General features: G+C 43.9%; 1 protein-coding gene and 1 non-coding gene across 2 annotated transcripts; one reads left to right on the top strand and one right to left on the bottom strand.

Annotated features, from left to right (window-relative positions):
• The first annotated feature begins 1,031 nt into the window (after positions 1–1,031).
• On the top strand, positions 1,032–1,175 carry LOC142435470 (small nucleolar RNA SNORA48). Its single transcript, XR_012781520.1, has one exon. It is a non-coding gene; the product is annotated as a small nucleolar RNA SNORA48 (small nucleolar RNA).
• A 6,000-nt stretch (positions 1,176–7,175) lies between these two features.
• CAPN6 (calpain 6) lies at positions 7,176–21,878 on the bottom strand. Its single transcript, XM_075538847.1, has 12 exons — positions 21,712–21,878; positions 14,515–14,646; positions 13,211–13,419; positions 12,562–12,754; positions 11,846–12,039; positions 11,561–11,638; positions 11,267–11,453; positions 10,594–10,716; positions 10,190–10,392; positions 9,628–9,749; positions 9,127–9,263; positions 7,176–8,598 (listed from the first exon to the last, which is right to left on the bottom strand). Exons 1-12 carry the CDS (start codon positions 21,874–21,876, stop codon positions 8,416–8,418), a joined length of 1,926 nt encoding a protein of 641 aa, XP_075394962.1. The 5' UTR covers positions 21,877–21,878; the 3' UTR covers positions 7,176–8,415.
• Between the last annotated feature and the right edge of the window lie 1,228 nt (positions 21,879–23,106).

Genomic DNA, 23,106 nt, shown 5'->3' with positions numbered 1-23,106 from the left:
AAAGTAAGTTGTTTAAATATGTATGGATATTGAAAGCTGGATTTTACTATTGCCTGGTGAGGTTTTTAATGTATTTAAATATACCTACAATTTATAGTTCATGGATGGTGCAAATAGTTCGCCTTTTACTAGTAACATAAAGGTTGAAGATTTAAACCCACCCAACAGTGACATGACAGAAAGTTCTTACGATCTGCTGCTGTACAGATGACAGCCAAGAAAATCCTATGGAGCGGACAGACTTAGTGACACATGAGATTACTATGTGTTAGAATTGACCATGAATTAGCAATGGGCTTGTTTCATTTTTGTGATACCTTTTACTAAAATATCATTCAAGAGATCAACCGATGCATTGCATTGGATAAATCTGCTACACAACACTTCTATAAAGTGATGAAAACCAAAGCTGTTACTTTGAGGACTAAGATGTGCCCAACCCATGTTTTCAACCATATGCTCATGTGGAGGTTGGACATTGAATAAAAACGACTATGTCCATCTGGGTAAACTAGGGAAACAAACCCACAGAAATGTATATGTATATAAAAGAGAGTTTTATAGAAAGGGTAAGTATACATTGAGAACGCATCCCAACCCAGTGCTGCCCAAGCCCATAAGTCCAACATTAGCCCATATGTCCAACACCATATACAAAGTCCTCCTCCATCTCACAAAACACAGATAATGATGCTGATTGTAGGAGGAAAGCCAAGTCAGTGAACGTGTAAGCATCTCAGCGCTGACAAGGGTCTCCACACGGCTGCTCCAGCACCCAGGGCTGCACCAGGGTAGGTCCATGTGGCTTCTCCTCAGGGATGTCTCACAGGAAGTGAGCCTTGCCATCTGAAGCAGGGAACTGGCAAAGGTAGCAGCTGCTCCCTGATCCGACCATCAGAGAGCAAGGGACCCGAGAACTCGAAAGGCGAGGCTCACCGAGCCATTTATCTCTCTGCCCTTCAATTAATCCCACATGTGTTTATTGGTCAGGTTGGCACAACAAACCTTAACTATCTCAAAGACCAAGGGAAATCCCCTGGCTATGGGCAAAGAGACACCTGATTGGTGGTGGTGCTCTTATAGCAGTCAGGGGCAGAGCAGACTGGCAGCCCTTTGTTCACCCTAGCTTGATGCCTAGACCGTGGCCAGAGCTGTTTCATGCCTAGGGCACATTAAATTGTGGGGGGAAAAAAGACCAAGGGAAAATCGATGCATTTAAATTATGATGCTGGCCAAGAATCTTGAAAATACCACTGACTGCCCAAAGAATAAACAAATCTTTCTTGAAAGAAGTACAGTTAGAATGCTCCTTAGAAACAATGAAGGTGAGACTCTGTCTTCTCTAATTTGAACATGTTATCAGAAAAGACCAGTCCCTAGAGAAGGACATCATGCTTGGTAAAGTAGAGGAACAGCAAAAAATGGAAAGACTCTCAACAAGATGCACTGACACAGTGGCTGCAACAATGGGCTCAAATATAAGAACAATTGTGAGGATGGTGCAGAACCGGGAGACATGATACTTCATGGCACCTAACAATAACAAAAGCATCTTGTACTATATTTGTGGACATATTTATATAATGTGTCAAACCTATATATAGGTATATATATGCACGCATATGTATGTACATGTGTATACACACATGCAATGTGTGTATGTATATATATATATATATATATATCGAGAGAGAGAGAGAGAATGCATGCACTCTCCTTTCCATACCCATTCAGCCTGCGTGTCTAACCTTGTACCTACTCATCAAAATGCAAAAACTCATACTCACTGCCAATGAGTTGGTAATGACACTATATGACAGAGTACAACTAACCCATTGGGTTTCTGAGACTGTAAATCTTTATGGGAGCAGAAAGCCTCATCTTTCTCAGAGTGTCTGGTGGTTGCGAACTGTTGGTCTTATTGTTAGTAGCCCAATATGTAACCCATCATGCCACCAGAGTTCCTTCATTAAAAACAAAACAAAACAAAACACACACACACACACACACACACACACACAAAAAGACTCACTGCTGTCTAATCAATTCGGTTTCATGGCGACCCTATAGGGTAGGGCAGAACTGCCCCTGTGGGTTTCTGAGACTAACTCCATGGGAGTCGAAAGTCTCATCTTTCTCCTTCAGAGTAGCTCATAGTTTTGAGCTGCTAACATTGTGGTTAGCACCCCAACACATAACCACTATGCCACTAGGGCTCCTTCATAGATCACCATCATTTCAGGACAGTGTATATAAAGTTGCTTTGTATATAATGGGATCTATATATATTTCTCTTGCCTTTAACTCTTGCACTCTTCCCAGGATCTTCTCCTGCCCGCATCATGTTTTGATGATTTCCTCCTATTATATATTGTCTTCCCCTTCACCTTTCTACGCTCTAGCCAGTAACTTAACCTTCCTTTCCCTTCCACATCTACTAAATATAAAAGTTTCATTCTTTCTTTTTAAAAGAAATTTTATTGCGAGATCTTATAACAATCCACACATCAGTTGCAGCAAGCATATTTGTCCATATGTTGCCATCATCATTTTTCTAAACTTTTACTTTCTATTTCAGCACTTGGTATCTGCTCCCGCCCCCTCTCTCCTTTCTCACCCTCATGACACCTTGATAAAATATAAATTACTATTGTTTTCATATCTTACACTGACCGCTATTTCCCTTCCTCCATACTTTCTGTTGTTTGTCCCCCTGGGGGGTGGTAGTGGCGGTAGTGGTTATATGTCTATCACTGCAAAAGGTTCCCCCTTCCTCCCCTCTTTCCTCCACCTTCCCCTTACTCTCCTGGTATTGCTAGCTCCATTCCTGTTCCTGAGGGGTTTATCTGACCTGGATTCAGAGTGTCGAGAGCTCTTATCTGTACATGCTCCAATCTAGCCTTAACTCAAAGAACCAGAGAAATATTGTATGTTTCATGGGTGCTACACACTGTGCCCTGGTTGACTCATCCCTTCCTTGTGACCCTTCTGTGAGGGGATGTCCTATTTTCTACAGATGGGTTTTGGGTCTCTGCTTTGACTCCGTCATTCCTAACAATATGATTTTTTTGTTCTGGGTCTTCTGATGCCCGTTACCTGATCCTGTCAACACCTCCTGGTCACCCAGGATGGTGGTGTGCTTCTTCCATGTAGGCTTATTACTTCTCTGCTAGATGGTTGGTAAGCCTTTAAGATCCCGGGTACTATATCTTTTGATAGTCGGGCACCATCAACTTTCTTCACCACATTTGCTTGTGCACCCATTTTGTCTTCAGTGATCGTGTCAGGAGAGTGGGTACCACAGAATGCCAGGTTGTTAGGACAATGTGTCCGTGCATTGAGGGAGGGCTTGAACAGAGGCCCAAACTCCATCCGCTTCCTCAAAGTATTGCCAAGTGAAAGCCTTTTCTTGACTTTACAAGAGTGTTCTCATAGAGTGTGTATCCTTTTCTGATGATTGACTAATTTCACTCATCATAATGCCCTTTAGGGTTATCCATGTTTTGATATGTTTGTCTATTCAACATTATTCTTTAACATTATGTAGCATTCCATTGTGTGTGTTCCATAGTTTTATTCGTTCTTCTGTTGATAGGTATTTAGGCTGTTTCCATGATTTTCCTATTGCAAATAGTGCTCCAATGAACATGGGTGAGTATGTATCTATTTGTGCTGTGACTCTTATATTCTCTAGTATATGTATATACCAAGTAGAGGTACTGCTATTGCTAGGTCATATCGTATTTATATTTCTAACTTTTTGAGGAGAGACCAAAACCTTTTGTTTTCAGTGCTTTTTTATTATTTATTTATTTTGGGGGGTGAAAAACTAGAGTTTATTTTAGGCTTTTGGTTTGTATTAAATTTGTGTGCCTGTGGTGTGTACATGTGTGCACACGCGCCTATGAGTGCATGCCGTGCAGTTTGTCACTCTGAACTGTCTCTACTGTGACGCAGACATTCGCAGTTGACAGATGGCCTTCTGCTGTCGGGACCCAGGCTGGATGTGACTCTGCCATGTGGACAGAGCTGTCGGCTGAGCTCGGCTGGCAGCCTGTGTCCGTGAACCACAGGGAGTGGTGTGGTGAGACTCCACAGCCTCTCTGGACCTTGACCTGGCTGAAGATTCTAGACCACAACCTTTTTATTACAGTTAATGAGACCACCTGTTCCCTATTTTACTCCTTTACAAAAATCTGTTTTCTCTAGATAGACGTATTTATTCCTGGGTTCTCAGCTCTGTTCCATTCTCTAACGTCTATTTTTGTACTCGTGCCAGGCTGTTTTGATTACTATGGCTGTGTAGTAGATTTTGAGATTGGGAAGTTAAAGACCTTCTTTGTTCTTTAACAGCGCTTTGCTTATCCAGAGCTTCTTTTCTTTTCCCATAAAGATGGTGATTCATTTTTCTATATCTTTAAATGATGATGCTTCCATCAATATTGGGATTCTATAGATCTGCAGATTCCTTTGGGTAATATTGACAATTTACAATGACAGATCTTCTTCATCCATGAGCCTGGTGTCTTCTTCCATTATCTACAGCTCTTACGAGTTCTTGTATTAGTGTTTTGCAGTTTCTTTGTATAGATCTTTTGTTTTTCTGGTTATAGTTCTTCCTACATATTCGATACTTTGAGCAACTATTATAAATGGTATTATTTTCCTGATTTTCATTCCTGAGCTCTCTTTATAATTTAAAAGTATTAGATTGATTATTTGACTGATGATCTTGTGCTCTTGCATTTTGCTGAGTTTTTCAATTACTTCCAACAATTTTCTTTGCCAATTTGGATGCTTCTAATTTTACTTTCTTACCTTATAGCTCTGGCTCAGACTTCCAGCATATTATTGAAAAGCAGCAGTGGTAAAGGGCATCCTTGTCTGATTTCTCCTGCAAGAATGTTTTCAGTTTCTCTCCGTTGAGAGTAATGTTGGCTGTTGGCTTTGTATCAATGCCCTTAATCATGTTGAAGATTTTCCCTTTTATTGGTTTCCTGTTTTATTTTATTTTCCTATTTTATTGGTTGTTTTATCAGTAATGGTTGTTGCATTTTGTCAAATGTCTTTTCTGCATCAATTGATATGATCATGTGGTTATTTTTGCTTTATTTAGGCATTGGATGTCGTTCTCTAATGTTGAACCATCCTTGCATACCTAGTATGAGTCCCACTTGAGTATGGTGTTTTATTTATTCATTTATTTTTGACATAATGCTGGATTCACTTAGTTAAGATTTGCTAAGAATTTTTGTGTCTGTGTTCATGAGTTATAGTGATCTGTAGCTTTCTTTTTTAGTTATGTCTTTGTCTGGTTTTGGTATCAGTTTTATGCTTGCTTGTCACAAATTGAATTAAAAATTATCCATCCTTGGCCTAGTTTGAGTAGAATTGGTGGCGGCTGTTCTCTGAATATTCCGTAGAATTGATCAAGGAGGCCGACCAGGTCTGGCCTTGTTGTGGTTGGGAGTTTTGTAAAGACCCGATCCATTGCTTCTTTGGTTGGGGGGCGAGGGGTTACTGGTTATCTTTTAAAACTTTCTAGTTCGGTCTGTGTTTAAGTAGCTAATGAGTTTGTTGAAATTTAAAGTTTTTTTTCTAGGTTTTCAAATTGTTGGAGTTTTTAATAAAATTCTGTTTGGCTTCTTTTATAGTAGTTTTAAATTATAGAGGAATAATTTGTAGAGAAACATTTGGTATGCTATCTGTACACATGTCAGTTGAGGATACGGACTTCGGTAAAATGTTGCCCATTTTCATGGTAAAGCCCCAGGTTGGGAGTCAAATAATCATTATTAGCCTTGATTTATTACAGACTGGGTGAACAAACTTCATCCAAATAAGGTGTTTTTCTGCACCTTATTTTTCTGATCTTTGAAAAATAAGGATCATGATAGCACTACCTATGATTCTTGAAGAAGTCCACCCACAAAATTGTTTGACACGGTGGCTGAATCAATGGGCACAGGATGGGGCAATGTTTGTCTATTGTTTATCAGATTGCTTGGGTCAGAACCAATTTTAGGGCACCTCACAACAATCAATACCTATGGTTGTTATGGGCATTAAGATGAAACCACATTTACAAAGTGTTAAGCATGGATTCTGACACATAACTTATCCTCAAAAAAAGGGAGTCCCCTTCCTTTAGATGCCTTCTTTATTTGGCATATAAAATTATCATTTGTGAAAGTTTCAAGCACAATTGCAATATCATAGTGCCATCTGGTGATCATATAGAACTATTACATTATCTCTACGTGATAATGAGTTCTAATAAAGATTGGCACCATGTCAATGTGGAAACATATAAATAACTGTGTTTAGGGTGTCGTCTGGTGTATTCTGGACTATGTTCCAAAGATGGAAGTGAGAATTGAGCTACAAGCCCGGAGACTCTGTCTCTACCCAAGTATCTTTTCAGAACAAGAGGCAAAGCTCAAGGGAAACAGAAAGTAGCTTCTCCCATGGCCTACTTTGGTCCAAAATCACCAGGTAGGACTGAAGCAGAGGCTTGATCTCTGTACTTCTAACCATACTCATTCAGTTAAGCAAGACAACCGTTTTTTCCTAAAATAGGCAGATAGAGTTTAGAAGTTACACGTCCATTTGAGTTTAAGGGAGTTCATGGAAGGGAAGCATTGGTGTTTCTCCTATTAGGAAGTCTGACCTTGAAAGACCCGGCCAATGTACTTTCGGCCTTGAATCCAATCCCACACGGTTTCAAAATTGTGAGTTCCCAAATACTAAGGGCAGAAGCTTCTTCTAAATAGAGAATCGAAGCGAATTCATCTCCACGTTCCCAACAACCCCACCACCGTCATAGAAAAGAGCACTATCAGAAGACAGTCAAGGCCTCTGAATCCCTTGGACCTGTGCCTGGGTTCAGGTTTCATACCATTCCCCACTCCTGAACAGATCACCGCTCTGCTCATCTCTCCTGTGTCATCAGTTCAAGTCAAGACAGGGTAGTTGGTTACATTTGAACTTTATTGAAATTTATGTAAGGCAGCATGACTCTTCGTAGTAGTTAGAGTTTTAAAAAAGCATAGTAGGAAATCAGTGAGCTTAACCAACTATGATGCATTTCAAAGTGAATGCATAGCAAGCTAGACTAAATGCTATAACTACTTTTATTATTTTTTGTTTTTATGGCTGAAGCGTTGAATAAAATGTTGGTTGGAAATTGGGAATTGGGGTTTGATTAGTGACAACTTCATGGAGGAGGTGGCATTTGTGCTGGGCCTAGGAGGGGTAGGTAGAATGCTGGCAGATGAAGGATTCAGGGAAGAACATTTCAGCTTCACTGACTCTATAGAGAAACGTCTACAGAGGAAAAAAAGCAGAGGAAAAAACCTGAGGGGCCTGGGCTGGGACAGAAAGTCTCAAGTCCCCAACTGGGCCTTCAGTACCAAAACTATTGGGTGGCACAGGACAGTGGGCTCGTTTGTAAACCTAGCAGCAGGAGGTTTCACATTGCAGTCAGGGGCCATACTCTACCTCCCCAGATGGATTCTCTCAGTCTTTTAGCATATGACACTCCCTCTTCCTTCTTGTCGCCTACTGACTATCTGAATGGTAGTTCATGCGCGCCCCTGTGCGCATGCGTGAGTGTAGGTGTGTGTGTGTGTGGGGGTGAGAGGGAGACTGAGGCTTTGTCTCTCATGGTAGCTTCTTTCATTGTTTCCCCCTCTTGTGGCACACAGCTGGTTTTCAATGAACTGGAGCTCAGGCCCAAAGATACTGGCTGCAAACTCGAATCTTTCATTGAGCTTCAGTTCTTGACTAAGCACCTAGGAAGCTTCCTCAACATGAAGGTAAACCTACTGTGGGGTGAGGGTGACTTGGGTTAAAACAGGACTACACTTTCTGAAGGTGGTGATGCTGGTGGTGGTCAAGAGTGTGTGGTGGCAAGGGTTGGGGACTGAGAAACAGGCTCTGGCTACTTGTAGGCAGGCTGCTGGGAAGTCTGAGGTGTTCAATCGGGAGCTGAGATGTCAGGCTAGACCTGCTTGGCCTTGATCACTCCTCCTCCTTCCTCATCATACCCTACAGGATAATTCAATGGTCATGTGGATGCAACAAAAACATCTACAGGGTGCCCAAGCCCTTGTTATTGTCCTGCTAGAATCTAAGCCCTGGAAGTTCCAGGGATCTCTTGCTTTGTGTTATGATCTCCAGATAGAACTGTCACCTCCCCCCTGACCAGCTGCTGGAGGTATATAGGTTATGTAGCTACTGATGCTACTGGGATCGGGAGGTCTGGGGGTTTCGGGGTTGGTGGGATGGCTAATCAGAAGAGAGATAAGGTTAATTATTGTGAATTTCTTTCATTATATAGATTGTAAATCTGAGATACGACTTGACCCCGGTCAGGAACTCAGGGCCCAGTCGGGATTCTCTAGGATGGTGAATTTAGATCGAGGTGAGATCTTCGCTAGAAATCACTTTGAAGGTGATGTGGCCTTGCTTGACTTTGGCATTTGGCCCCCCCTTCTGACGCAGGTACAGAGACTTCATATCACGGGAGTCACTGGGGTCAGCATCCAGAGTCACCTGGCCCAAGAACTGATCGAAGAATCTTCGCTTGTTCCACACCTGGGGAGACAAGGCACGACAATGGGGATGAGCAACCTTTTGTGAGATGGGCCTTTGCCCATCGTCATTGAGGACCTCGTGCTGAGCATGCAAAGCTCTGTTTAAAAATCAAGAGACTCTCTTGTTGTTTTATTGATACTTTTGACTGAGTGGAGGACCCTTCAAAGAATAGAGATTTTTTTTAAAGTGAGAAAAACTCTGCCAGACCACAGTGATCCATCCGGACCTAGCGGCATGAATGGTGTCTGCATTGGCATGCATTTGCCCTCGTGCGACTTTAGGATATGTGTGTAAGAGGGTGCCACCGTGAGCGTTTGGGTTCCACAAGGCCAGGGAGAAGAGCACATTTATGGTGACAATTCAGGAAGTCAGTGCCTGTGCCTTATGGCAGATCGCTCTGCGTGCAAAATAAACGAACCCACACAAACAAGCCAGGAAGATAATCCTTGCTCTGCACTGCAGTCCTCTGTGAGAGCCCGGGGAGACTCGAGTCGACTGGCCTTGAGGGGCCCCTTTTTGTAGTCTCACCTGGATGACGATAGGGATGTCAGTGGTACGCCTGTAGAAAATGGCCTGGATGTCAAAAATGGGATGGACAGTATTCTTTTGGACAGGGGAACGGACTTTCTCCTTTCCACACTTGATGATCACATATGGGTTGACAGCTGAAAAAAAGTGATACTAGGTTTCAACACAGTGACGATTAAAGTGCTCTTTCCAGACAGGCAAAAGGTTATCTCAATAAGTCTATTGTGGGGCTTTCAGCAGAACACCCTAAGCACCAAAAAAAAAAACAAAACAAAACAAAAAAAAACCCCTAGGGCTACATCTTTTTCCTTTTCCACACCATAAAGAAGGATATTAGCTAGGCCCAAGTACACACTCCATTCTCTGCCATGGTTAACAGCCATCCTTACCGCCCTACACTGAAATACCATCCCATAGAATCATTTGTTACCCTCTCTTTGAGTCATGTACACAAGAAAGGAAATTGCATTTGGCTTTCCCAGACTCCCCCACAGTTCTTACTTTCGTTGGCATACTTCTTCTCCAGACACTCAGCACTCTGCACAGTGATTTGAGTGATCACCTTCGGGTAACCACGAGCCAGGTTCCAGCAGGACATCTTGGGCATGTCCATAGTCAGTTCCCTGGAACATCCGAAAGAAGACAAATTATCTGGTTATGATTGCCTGATGAGGAGCCAGGCCTGCCAACCTTTTGCTTTAGGAAGGACCAGCAGAGAAGGATGGGGGTGGCGGGGGGGGGGGGAGAAAGTCGCTTTGGTGACCTAGTCCTCGCAATCTAGTGGCAACGAAGTGTGCCAGCTGTTCCCGAAAATGATGCGTTAGCCAGAGAACAGAGGGTAAACTCAAGCGAAAGAGCTTAGGCGATAGGCCTGCTCTGCTTTTCTGACACCTCAGAGCTCAAGTAAGGAATGTCTCGTGATCTCATTTAGAGAAATAGTTATATCTGACAAGAACCTATGACCCCACTGAATGTCTGCAGGGGAAGCAAGGTCAGAGAGTGAGAATCAGAGGCTGAGCAGAGCAGAGAGTAGGGGCTTGCGGGGCCGAGCCGAGTCAATCACCTGAGCTTCACAGGCACTTCCGAGTAGATTCTCAGGAGAAACTCGCTGGTGCGGCCATGCTGGAACATGGTGGGAACCAGCACATAGTTGCCCTTCTTCAGGTACTTGCTCAGAAACACGGTGCGGGTGTCAATATAGGTGGATGTCCCAGCACGCTCCTGAATGTAGTGGTTGTGGAGACGGAACTTGCGGTTCACCTCCACCTGGAAATGAGATAGGATTAAATCCTCCGTACAGTTCAAATCAGAATGTTTTAGTTTGCTTGTCTGTTGTTTATGGTGGAAGATTCCAGGCCCTCTGATTTCTTTCTCCACAAGCCTCTTTATAATATTCCTCTAAGACCTTGACTTTCCTGGTGTTGCCTATTTGCCATCCTTTTCTCTGTACCCAATGCTCATCCTTACCTTGAAGAGCTCAAAGCCAATGATGTAATTGTCAGGTCTTCCCATTCGGCGGTACGCGCGCAGGTCCTTTTGCTGCAGAGACATGATGACCTTGGGCCCGTCCTCAGGCACGGTGAAGATGTACTAACAGGAAGAAGTCATGGAAACTCTGAGTCAGTTGGAATTTCAGGGAAGAAAACTCTTCTGGGAACCACAGAGACCTGGCTGATTTTTCTGGTCCATGCTCTTGACCAGAAAAGAAAACTTGCCTCGTTCATTACCTCACAAAGTGCCAATCATGATACTTGCTTCTTGCTCTGGCATTCATTATGTTCTCTCTCTCTCTCTCTGTGTGTGTGTGTGTGTGTGTGTGTGTGTGTGTTCATATCTAGAGCTTCCATCTCGAAGAGGGTATATATTTTGTTTCAGTAACTTCCCGGCGTGATCTGATTTTCGTGTCATTCCCTCATGTTTTTGAGATGTGTCTTCAAAATAATGACAGAAGTCAGAAGAAAGTGGCTGGCTTTACCAAGTAAAAATGCATTCTCACCGTGGAAGAGACTGGAAGTCTGTATGCAGTGTGGCAGCACTGGGAACTCGCCCTTAGCGGAATGCGCCAAAGCGGGCCAAAATGGGACATGGTGTCTTAGTTTCTGAAAAACTCACAAGCCGAGAAACAAAAATGGGCTCAAACCTGGGGATTCTGCAGGAAGGTATCCCGGTTATTGTAACATCCCCCAGAGCGGTTCATCAGGGGATCATCATCCACGGTCCAGCATCCCACTACGGATTCTAGCTTCTTTCGGCCAAAAGTCGGGTTGCTCACATTGCGGCAGACATTTAGCTCATGAAAGTTGCGGCAAAAGTCCTCCAGGCTTATCCTGGACGGGAAAGAGCATGGGGAAGACACAAAGATGATCATCTAAACCTGGTTCTGCCGTTCCACATAGAAACCCCAATAGCCACAGTGCAGAAGGCCTCTGCTCACCAGAATTCTCCGTCGTCAGACATGATAAGTCCCAGGGTCTTGCGATCGGCTGAAGTCAGCTGCTGCCATTCTTCGGAACTAAAGAAGAACAAAGAGCACTGGGTTGCCGCTGTCGTCCTTTTGCTGACTTTCCACAGTCAACACGGTGTCCAAGGCACCCCATTCAGTGGACAAGAGCCCACTGGGGCCTCTGAACATTGAAAAACCCCTCACTCTCTGGAGGGAGGGACTTGGGAGAGCATGGGGTTTAGGGCGCAGAAACTGGTGACGTGGAATGCTACTTACATTTCACTCCAAGGGCCACTCCACTCCTGTCTTCCCAGAGGATTCCTCAGGCGAATCATGTACAGCTTCTCAGTACTGAAGACCTCCACCAGTCTGTCTCCCAGACGCAGCTTCCGAATATCAGTCATGATGTAGGTATAGCCCTTCAACAGACCCCAGTCAGTTTCCACTTCCTGTTCCTCCTGAGTGGGAGCCTACGAGCAAAGATAGGATTCTACATAAGGGCCCAGGAATGGGGCCGCTCAGAGCTTCGCTCTGCCTCTTCTGTGTTGGACTTGCCCCCAGCGTGGTTAATGTTAACTTTCCCCATGCAGAGGAAAATTCATTCCTCCAAATAAGTGGACACACAGAAGGGAAGCAAAGAAAACCATAAAGAATCTGCACTAGGAATCTTGCTTCCATCATCCGAATTCGATTTCCATTGTACAGGGTACAATGGAGCTCCATTTGTCCATTGATACAAATGTCACTGGAATTTGTTATGGCTCGTTCATTCCTTGGGGGAGCAGCTGTGACTTGGACTTTGAACTGAGGCAGGAGGAATCAAGGGGAAGGCCTATTCACCATCAGCTAGGATGGCACATTGCCATACCCCCAGCCCCCGGACGTAATGCTATTCCTTTGACTTTCAGGATAAAGCTACGAGTTCTCATAAAATCTGTCAGGCCCTCTGACTGGAGTGTGCAGAGAATGGGTGTTTCTGGAAGAACACAAACCTCAATGGTGCAGCAAATAAGCCCTCCTTTGGTAAATGTCTTGTACAATTCCTTGAACAGCTTGTACTTCTCCTCCACAAGCTGAGTGTATCGTCCCTTATACATGTCAACAGTCTCAGCCAATGTGCCGGTGAAGTCCGCAATGATATCAGTGGTGGTCAGGCTGTCTATGGCCTCATAGCAGCCCAGCAGCCTGGGGGACAAAAATGCAAGGTTATCTTCCCCAAAGCAGGACGGTCCAGGTCAGGGACATGATGTCCAGGTCAGGGACACGATGTTCCCAAGAACTAGAGCAGCGCTTCCCCATCCTTTACCAGCTGGATTTTCTCTAGATAGAGATTGGAAGTTGTCGGGATTATAATCAGAGAACTCTAGCTTAAACTCTGTCAATTCAGGACAGGGCAGGACAAAAAACCTCCTTTCTACCAGTAGCTATTAGATCACGAGCACATTTGACACTGCAATGCCGCGCGATTTGCAGATGAGCTGTGGGAAGGGGCCCCTTGGAGAAGGTGGGCTTTGAATGAAATCCCCCCATGGCTCCTTTGTCCTTGGGCTCCAGTCCTTGGGCTTGGTCTGGGCTGGGAAAGAATGCCTCCTAAAATGGGTGTTCCCTGACGATTGCTTAGTACTCATCCTCCCGCCTTACTTTGCATAAGCCTTTTCCAGGAGAGCGTTCCAAAACTCATTCATGGAGGTGGAGAAAGAGAAGACAAGATCTCCATTGATGGTGGGCAGCAGATCATCAATCACCACCTCGGTCCATTCTCCAAAATGCCAGAAACGGAAGCGAAATATTCCAGCATATTTATTAGGTTTTCGCGGGTCCCATTCTTGATCCTTCGCATTGGGGATTGTCTGGGAAAGCAATAAATGTTTCATCAAGTGTTATTCATTAAATCATATCCAGGTATTGATACAGGTAAGCATCCGGCAAATCCATGTGGCAGCAAGAAGCACGCCAGATATACCTGGTTTATGACCACCTTGGAAAGGTCTAGGTGGGGTTTTTTGTCTATGCCATGGGCGTCCCCAATTCTGTTTGGTTAAGGATGCGATTACCATGCCTCCTCTGAATGCGCACATGTCTGAAGACAGTCAGCCAGGAGCCAATCATTTCAACAGACAATACAGCACCTCGATGGTCATGCTGTATGTGTAACTATTAAATAATGCATTTTATAAGGTCAGACAAATCAAGATATAAGAATCACCTTACTCCAAATTTTTAAAGAATTCATGCATTCAACGTGCAATCAGGAAAATAATTAAATTTAAGACATACGCTCAGTGACTTCCCGGCCCCTATCAATGTCATGCTCCATGAAGTAGAAAGAATAGTATTATGCAGAAATATTGAGTCCACAAAAGATCAATGGAAGGGAAGCAAAAGACATTGCTAGGAGATTGAAACTGGTTTGTATGAAACCGAAATGCTGAACACATGACATTAGTCATTCATCAACATCCATAGATCTGTAAAATGCAAAGGCTGCACTCGGTGTTAACGATGGACTCTAGTTGATAATAATCTATTACTGTTGGTTCATCAATTATAGCACATGTACCCCATGAATGCAAGCTGTTCTTAATGGAAATGTAGCGTGGAGGAGTCAGGGATGTGGGGTTGGGGGGACTTCATACACCCTGCACAATTTTTTATGGGACACTAAATCTGTTAAAAAAAATTAAGTTTCTTAAAAAGAAAAGATGACATAATAATGTGTGGCAAGCAAATAAAGTAAACGATTCCTGGTAGAATGAGTCTTCTCAGTAAATTCCTTTGGACACTTTTGTGGTTGTGAAAGTTCTCATAATAAAATGGGAGATGACGTTCCCTAGGTCATGTCTCTGTCTTCAGAAGTCAAACCCTCTAGGAGCGGGTTTCCCCCCAAAGTGATTAATGAAGACAAAACGATGGAAGCCAAGTTAACCCCACAGGAGGGATAATACCTTTGTCCAGTGTACCTCCTGAACGGCCAAACAGGAAAATGCAGAGATCATTGGCTTGTGCCCCAGTCTTCCTTGGGTCAGCTGATGGTTTCTGATGTTACCCACAATCAGACGGGGATCATCACAGATGTCCTGTGGATACAATTGCTCATCAGAGTCTGGTAAGAGTGTCTCAAAAGTCACTGAAGGCTGATATAGTCCGCTAAGGCTTCACAGAAGACATAGTGTTTGAAAGAGGACCAGAATTTAGTTGGAATAAAGGAAGATCTTAGGAAGATGTGAGGAAATGGGTTATGTGAGGCGATGGCAGGGGAAGAGTTAGGAGAAGTAGCTTGGGACCAGGTTGTCGAGGGGGATACAATGAAATTGATTGAGATTTGCTGGTGAGGACCCTTAAGGGTAGCTATCATTCAGGTTTGGAAGAATTTTTACCACATCGGAGAGCTTTTCAAAGTAGAGGGCCCTGACGACCATCTTCCCCCCACCCCCCTCCCCTGTTTGATCAGAGTGAGATTTTTCTGGAGTACCTGTGTTTGGGTGATTGAATCTAAGGGATAATACCTGATGGAGGGGAGCATTAATGCTTTGCCCCACCAGGAAAATTAGAAAGGAAACCTTACACATGAATCCCATGTCTATCATAAAGCAAAGGCAACAGTGATCTCCATGGCAACCAGGCACTTTCAAATCTTTAGTTGAATATAGGTGGTAGAGTCATTAATGGTAGATGATAATATAAACCTCATAGGAGCACTAAGGGAATGGTGCAGGGGGTCTGGGCAGAGAGTATTTATATGTGTGTCCTTTCACTGTGCCGTTCCCACCATGGTGGGAGAGGAGACTATAGCCCAGCTCCCATACACTATGATGAGGGCACAATGGAGCCAGATTTGCAAGGTAATCAGAATAGGTTCTGCAGTTGTAGTGACACTTGAGTTGAAACTGTAAGGATGACTAGGGTTAGACCATTGGACAAAAGAGAGAGATGGAGGCATTAACAGAGACATGCATGGACCAAGACACAACAGTACATATGGCACCATCTAATTGAAGAAAGGATTGTGTGACTCAGACTATCAATACTTGCAGAGTTCAAAGGCAGGGAACAACAATGAAGTCTTGAGTTGATGGAGAAATTCTTATGGAGGCATCTTTTGGCCAATACCTTGACATTCTGCTTACTCAGAAGAGATAAATCCTATTCTCAAATGGAAAGAAAATCTAGACATATGTCCTTTGGAGAAATTATTAAATCAAGACAACTATATATTCCTGTTCCTCAAATATATCTTTCCTGTTTAACAAATATAATTCTCTTTGGTGAAGGGTCTTGGTCTACAGCATGAAACATTCCACGTAGTCTTTAAAAGCCAAAATAACTTTGGAAAGGAATAGGCATTCGGGGCAGGAACAAGTTCAAACTGGAGATTAATTGGACATACCTCTGCCAAAAGGCTTTGGTTAGGTGAATTTTCAGCTTTGGCTTTTCTGGTCATTTTTTTTTAATTTAAGCTGAATGTCTGGTGTCTCATCGCTACATTTTGTCTTAGGAAAAAACTGTATATCTCTTTAAGGGTTGAGAACGAATGGCTTTTTAACGTATGGAACACAAACAGGTTGTGTTGGGTGTGTTAAACCCTGATATTCTCGCTCTTCTCGTGGTTCCTTTGCCTTTTCTAAGCTCCTAAGCACCATTTGTCCTCCGTAGGCCAGCATGTTACTATTCTATTGAGAACAAGATGTGAAGCTATATGATAATTTCTTGGACCTGGATGATGCATAGCATCATTTCCAAGCATGGAAAAACAATAAAGCAGACATTGGATATGTGAAAAATTGGGCTTTTAGATGATGGAGGAATATTATTTGCTGGTTTTATGTAGAGTTATTAGCGGTTGGGGTTACAATGCAGTGTCTTGTATTTCTACAAGGTTTTAATTTCCCAGCAGGGACCTAGGCATAGCCAACACTCGGGCATGCCAGCTTCTATTCAAGACATAAAAGTTCACATAAATGAGCAAAAAGATATTTAAACAAAATTCAAATCCAGGAACTACATTATATTCTCCTGTGGCCCTCAGCTGGATATGATTTTGTTATGTGTGTATAGGCATGTGCGTGTGTTTGTGTGTATATGTGTGTGTATCTGGGGGGCAGAGGGCAGGGGGAGACTATACATTTGCGTAAAATCTCATTTTAATTCATCACTCCTTATAGACGATGATTACTTAACACTGGGTTTCAGTTGTCACCAATTTGGTGCTAGAACGTCAAACTACAAGGAAACCTAGGTGATTATGTATGAGGAACTTGGTTTTCCAGATGAGGACGTGCATGCTCAGAGGATAGGTAACTTACCTTTGGTCTTCTAGCTAGTTAGTTGGAGACCTAAGACTCAATTGTTAGATTTTGCAGGACGATATAGAGCTCAAGACACCTCAGGACCCCATCTGCTCCACCCTTCACTCTTTAGGCTTAACCAGCACACACATCATGATGCTCTCCAAGGAAGGAGATGCTGCCCTCGCTCTCAGTGTCTCATGCTGTTTTACTTTAACAGTCCCCCAAGAGCTCTCCACCTGTCTAGACCGCACACTTAAGCCATCTGTTAGTTTACCCCACTCCCCCATCTTTATGTGTTTGTAATCTTCTCAGTTTGATTCACTAAATAGATCTCCACTCCAGCATGTGAACTATGGCAGACGAGCCCTTATTAAACTACCTCGTCTACTCCCTGAATCAATAAAGGCACGAGAAGAGCAGAAAGCAGCCAAGGAGGTAGAAAGGGTAAAGGGTAAGGAGCCAACGAAAAGCGAACAGCCCAATGGACTTTTCGGTGACACATTTTGGAAAGAACAAAATGGATGTCCTCAGTGACTTTCCCCTGGTTTCGGACACACTGGGTGTCCTCCTCTTGGGGATAAGGCAGCCAGGCTGGAACAATATTTCTGTTGCTCAAAGGGGAGCCTCCAAACGCAGATGGGACATTGCAGTGGGAGCTGTGCTGGAATGAGGCTAGGGACGAGGTCACAGCTCATAGAGGCACATATTTGGGTGGCTTGGGGGAGGGAGGGGAGATGCTGAGCCCCTAATGGCTACCAGCTGTGTTGGCAAAGTCGAATTTATCCTTGAACTGGGCTGCTTGTCAAGGAAAAATAATTTCTTGGGGAAACACACAAGTAAGAAGCTGAGCACCAAGAGCAAAGCCAGGAACGGTCCATCCTGTCCCCGCCCCCAGCCTTTAGCCTAAGCCAAAGCCTTTGACGAGCAGAGCAAAGCAGTTTTCTAGGAAGTAGGTTCTCTTTGCTGGACTGTGAAGGAACCCTCTTGATGGCTTCACCTGCTTTGCCTAAACAGAGTTCTTTGAGGCTAAACATCAGGAGCCAGGGTAAACGAAAAAAAGAAAATCCACCCAGAGAAACAGCAAGCAGAAGGGTTGGAGGCACTTTCAAAAGTACCATGTGCAGTCTAGCACTCTGGAGGACCTGGGAGTGTGGCCACCGACCAATGAGGACAGTCGTACAGTGGGTGCATTATGATTCAGTCAAGGGTTCTTAGAAGGTCCAGGCCCAAATGTGCACAGAACTGTCTTCTGTGACCAGAGGGTTTTGTGATAGCTAGCCTAAGTGACGATGGCCTCATCTTTATATAACTGAATCATCACCAAATGGAGCATTTAAAAATGGACTTGGGGGTGGGGGTGGGTGTCAGGTACCAGTGTTCAACCAGCCTCCTATAGAGTCTATTTTATCAGATGGGGGATTTCCCTTTTTCTTATCATCAAGAAAACACTTTCTTCCTTCCTAAGCTCCCCAAGGAAAGCTCACTTATGAAGCTGGGGAACAAAATCCATTGCCCCTCTTCAACCCGACTTCCACTCCCAACCTAGACATCCAAGTGACTACATACTTTTCCTCTCCTTGGAAGCTTCAGACTGTTGCTAGGAAATTCCAGGTGTAAAGCCCAAACTGCTTGGTTAGGTGAGAACTCATGTATTGACGCACTGGCATACCATTCACCAATAAAACAATCACACTGATACATGCTGTAACATGGATGCTCTTTGAAAATATTATGCTAAAGGAAAGAAGCCCATCACAAAAGGCCCCATATTGGATATTTACATGTGTAGGTGAAATCCAGACTAGGCAAACCCATAGATAGAAAGCTGAATGGTGGTTGCCAGGACTGAAGGTAGAGAGAGTGGCATGTGACTGCTGACGGGCATGGTTTCATTTGGGGAGGAGGAAAACATTCTGAATGGCAAAAGCTTTTCGACATGGGAGGGGAAACAGCCAGCAAACGCTAGGTTTAATCGTGCTTCTTTGTTTGTGGAGACTTCCAATAATAGGCCTGGTTGCGGGTGAGACTCCATGGCACGCGAAGGGGACAGGATGTCTGGGGTCTTCCCTGAAAAGTAGAATCTCAGGCCTGCCAATGAGAATAGCGAAACCCAAGACCCATCTTGTCTTCCCGAGCCAATTCAGAGGCCCACACTGTCTCTCAGCTTTCCTGACGGAAGGCCAGAGAACTTTGACGTGGTTTTTGACCACAGGCTTGGCCTCCACTGTGGCTGGAAAGACATCCACAGTTTTCTGAGGCGGCTCAGCTGGTGGTCCAGAACCTTCGATTTCGCCCCCTCTTACTCTCCACGAGAGGCCCCTTCCCGGACCACTCCAATCCACATACATCTTTCCTTCTTGAAAACCCGAAAAAAATGTACTGTATGCTGCAAATAGCACTTCTTTTTAATCTGGCATTAATTTATTACAGAGCTCTTGCAAGCTCAATATGAATATCTCCAAGTAGAATGGGAGGGCCTCAGCACAGGGCTGTAAGTGTTACAAGTCTGTATCTTACACAGAGGCTTGCATACAGTACTTACTGCGGTTGAATCATTTTGGACTTATAGTGACCCTATAGAACAGAGCAGAGCTGATCCATAAGGTTTCCAAGACTATAAATCTTGGAGGAAGACGATCTCATCTTCCCACAGTGCAACTGGTGGGTTTGCACGGCAGACCTTGTGGCTAGTTGCCCAACCCTTAACCTATGATGCAACCAGGGCACCTTGGCATAGACCAGTCTCTCAATAAATCTTTCTTTAGAAATTCCCATTCAGCTTCCTAAGACGAAGTTCACAGGATGTTCTCAAAAGGAACACGGTCAATCAATTAATGGATGTACAGCTCAGTGAGACAAAAGCCGAACCTGGTTGCAGAGGAAGCTACATATTGTAGCCACACGTAGTGACGCCAACATCTCCTTCTCCCTGAAATGGCAACATGATAGAGGGAAAAGGCGTGTGGCTTGGGAGGCAAACATGGGCTCAAAATAATTGTGATCAGCATCGGTTTTAAAATAATAATTTGCTTATTTCTCGCCAAGAAGGATAAGATGAAATAATGCGTAGACAACATCTCAGAAGCTTGGCCTGAGTAGGCAGGCAACAAAGGTGGATTCCTTTGTCCTTCTCCATCCCTGATCCCAGAAGGTCGCTATGAGTCCAAATGGACTCAATGGCAGTGAGGGAGGGAGGCCCGCCCACCCTGTTCAGGACACTCCCTCACCCTGGAAGGTGGACTGTTTTCCTCCAAGACAAAAAGGACGATTGCCACAACCATTAAGTTTTTCCTTCCCCGCTAATCCATCTAAGTTCCAGTCCACATAGGTTGGAAAGTGAAGGCAAAGGACAAAGGTTTGAGCCAAGACAGACGGGGAAGGATGTGTCTAAAGATTGGCCAGTACAGGAAGCACTGTTGGCTTGGCTCACATCTGGAGAATGGCTTCATGTTCGCTTGCAATTTTGCCGCCACAGCATCTCCTGGGCCTCACTCTCTCAACCCCGCCCCCTCCTGTGTCGTCAACCTCTTCTTCTTTACTGGTGACTCCCTAGTCTATATATATGTTCAAGTCCTCCCCCCCCTCAAGAAACTCCCTTAATTCCCTGCCTTCCCTTTATTGCCCTGTTGACCTGTCCTTCATATCCAAGAACCTGATCACCCTTCATTATCATCACCCATTCATTCATAAGAGTGGCCCAAAGGCAACAAATCTTTATTTGCTCAGGGGATTTCTGATAAGAAGGGGAAAATGCCTGAGCCTCTCTGCACACTCGATTAGTGGCTAATGAACTCTGCTCATGTTTCCCAGATTTTTATTGCAGGTGAGCAAAAGTGATCCCCAGGGATATCACCAATTGAAGCCATAGGAAAGGCAGGAGGAGAAGAATCGTCTTTATGATGGAGAGGACTTCCCCAAGATTAATTCTTTCCATGGCTATCGTTCTTTAAGGGACATTACTTGAGGTACAGGTTTTGGCATAGAAGACAGAAGTATCCTGGCAAGCCCTGGTGGTAACCCTCATAAATGGCTTTGACTCTCCATTTAGGAGCAGAAACTGTGGAAACTGCACGTAGAGAGTGAGCTTTGGTCATTGGGAAAGGGGAGCCTATAGCTGGCAGTGTGAGGTGGTTTCATAATGTTGCCATCGTTGGCAGCTGTAGCATGGATTCCAACACATAGCAACCCTATAGGACAGGGTAGAAGTGGCCCCGTGCATTTCCAAGACTGGACTCTTTACAGAAGCAGAAAGCCCCAACTTTCTCCCATCCTATGGGATAGAGTAGGGTTTTCTAAGTTATCATCTTTAGGGAGAACTAAAGCAACTATGCACAGGTGGTGAAAAGCACTGCATTCGCCCTGAACAGCACTTGGGCTGTGCTGGGAGGATACAGGTTTGCAAAGAGCAGCAAAGACATTTCCCTCCCATAATGCAAAGTCCACCTTGTATCTGTGGAGTCCATTTCATTTGTGCTCCAAGCCTCATTATTTAAGGAGTTTTTCCTCACTGGTCTGAGATGACCTTGGCATTGCTATGATAGGCAACACTACAACTGTTGCTCTTCAAGTTGCTTTATTTATGTAAGTGAACCATCAAAAGAAAATAAGCATGATCTATTTTCCTTTACTTCTTTTTGTGTGGTGGTTGTGGTAGTCTCTTTTCGTTATTTAATCTGCTTAATTTTGACCCCAGTGGATAGCTCCTCAAGTCAGAGCCCAGCTATGGAGCCCCGCTGCATGAAACTCTCCTGGTTTGGTTGTCTCCCACGGTGGTCAAGACACCAAGAAGTGAAACAGTAGGACAAGGAGAGTTCTGATGAGGGGTCCACAGGGAGATCGAATGTGGAAAGTTACCTGGGGACGCTTCCACACCACCTTCCCAGGAAGCAGTCGATTGAAGAAAAGAGAATCATTCTCAGGCAGAAAGGTAGTGTCACAGAAGAGTCTGCCATCCCGGAGGCATGCCTGCTTCAAGGCCTGGTAGTTCTGGTGCTTGAAGAGCTTCATAGGAGGACCCATCGTATCCAGGTATGCCTAGACTGAAGGGGGTGGGGGTGGAAAAATTGTTTTATTGGAAGATTTGATCAGGATTACACAGATGTCAGTCATTCTAGTGACATCTTTCTAAAGATGGGCCCTTTAACTTGATTTTACAGGCAAAATAACCCATTCTCAGGGGCAGAAAATTCTGGACTCTGTAACTAATTCCTTACAAGATGACCTCTGCCTTTTTGGAGTGCCTCAATTTCTTTACATCTACCAAGAGGGTCATGTTTGGAAAACATCTCCAACTCATAGCTTCTAATTCCTACAGGACCGAGTAGAACTGCCCCCGCGTGTCTCTGAGACTAACTTTTCACAGGAGTAGGACATTTCATCTTTCTCCCAAAAAGCCACTAGTGCTGTCGAACTGCTCACCTTGTGGTTAACAGGCCAATATGTAACCCCCGACGCCAACATAATCGCAATGGAAAAAGATTTTGAAATGTGCAGCTTGCTAATAAACAGAGTCTTTGTCATTTAAAGGCACTCTTCCATGTAGCAGTGATGGGCAGAGGCACACACAGAACAATTCAAAATTTGAAGATAAAGAGGAAAATCACTTTACTCTATCCAGAATAGGTTGTTGTTCTGGAAGGCTACACACTTTGCATATGAGGGGGGGAAAGCAATCCCTTTAAATAATAATAATAATAATTAAAACGCTTTTAAAAACCCACAACCCTTTAACACAATTTCTTCTCCTTCATAATTCAAAGTGCTTTGCATCTTTGTGTCATTGGCCATAAAGGCTAATGAATGAAGCGCAGGTTCAGCAGATGGCCCCCAAAAACAAGGAAAGAAAGAAAGATTGTATGCATCTTCCTTCTTCAATGTCTAATGTCCAACCATTTGCCCACAAGGAAAATCAGGCTCTGAAACTCAATTATACTAATTTGGTGGACTATAGTTTTGTTGGATGGCAATACATCATTGCTTTCTTTTCTTAAAAGCGAGAGAGAAAAGAGGAGCTGATCCCAAGGGCTCCAATAAAAAGTAAATGTTTAGAAACTAATGATGGAAACACATGTACAAATACGCTTGATACAACTGATGTACAAATGGTTGTTATAAGACCTGTAGGAGCCCCCAATATAATGATCTTACATTTTTTAAATTTAAAAATAGCGAGAGAAAATCAAAGTCTCACATGGTTAAACAGAGGATATAGTGGCTCTTCAGCAAATTTTATCAGTGTACCACTCAAAC

The sequence above is a fragment of the Tenrec ecaudatus genome, chromosome X, assembly GCF_050624435.1.
Source record: "Tenrec ecaudatus isolate mTenEca1 chromosome X, mTenEca1.hap1, whole genome shotgun sequence".
In the NCBI taxonomy this organism is placed as follows: domain Eukaryota; kingdom Metazoa; phylum Chordata; class Mammalia; order Afrosoricida; family Tenrecidae; genus Tenrec; species Tenrec ecaudatus.
This window is presented reverse-complemented; position numbering and strand designations above follow the sequence as displayed.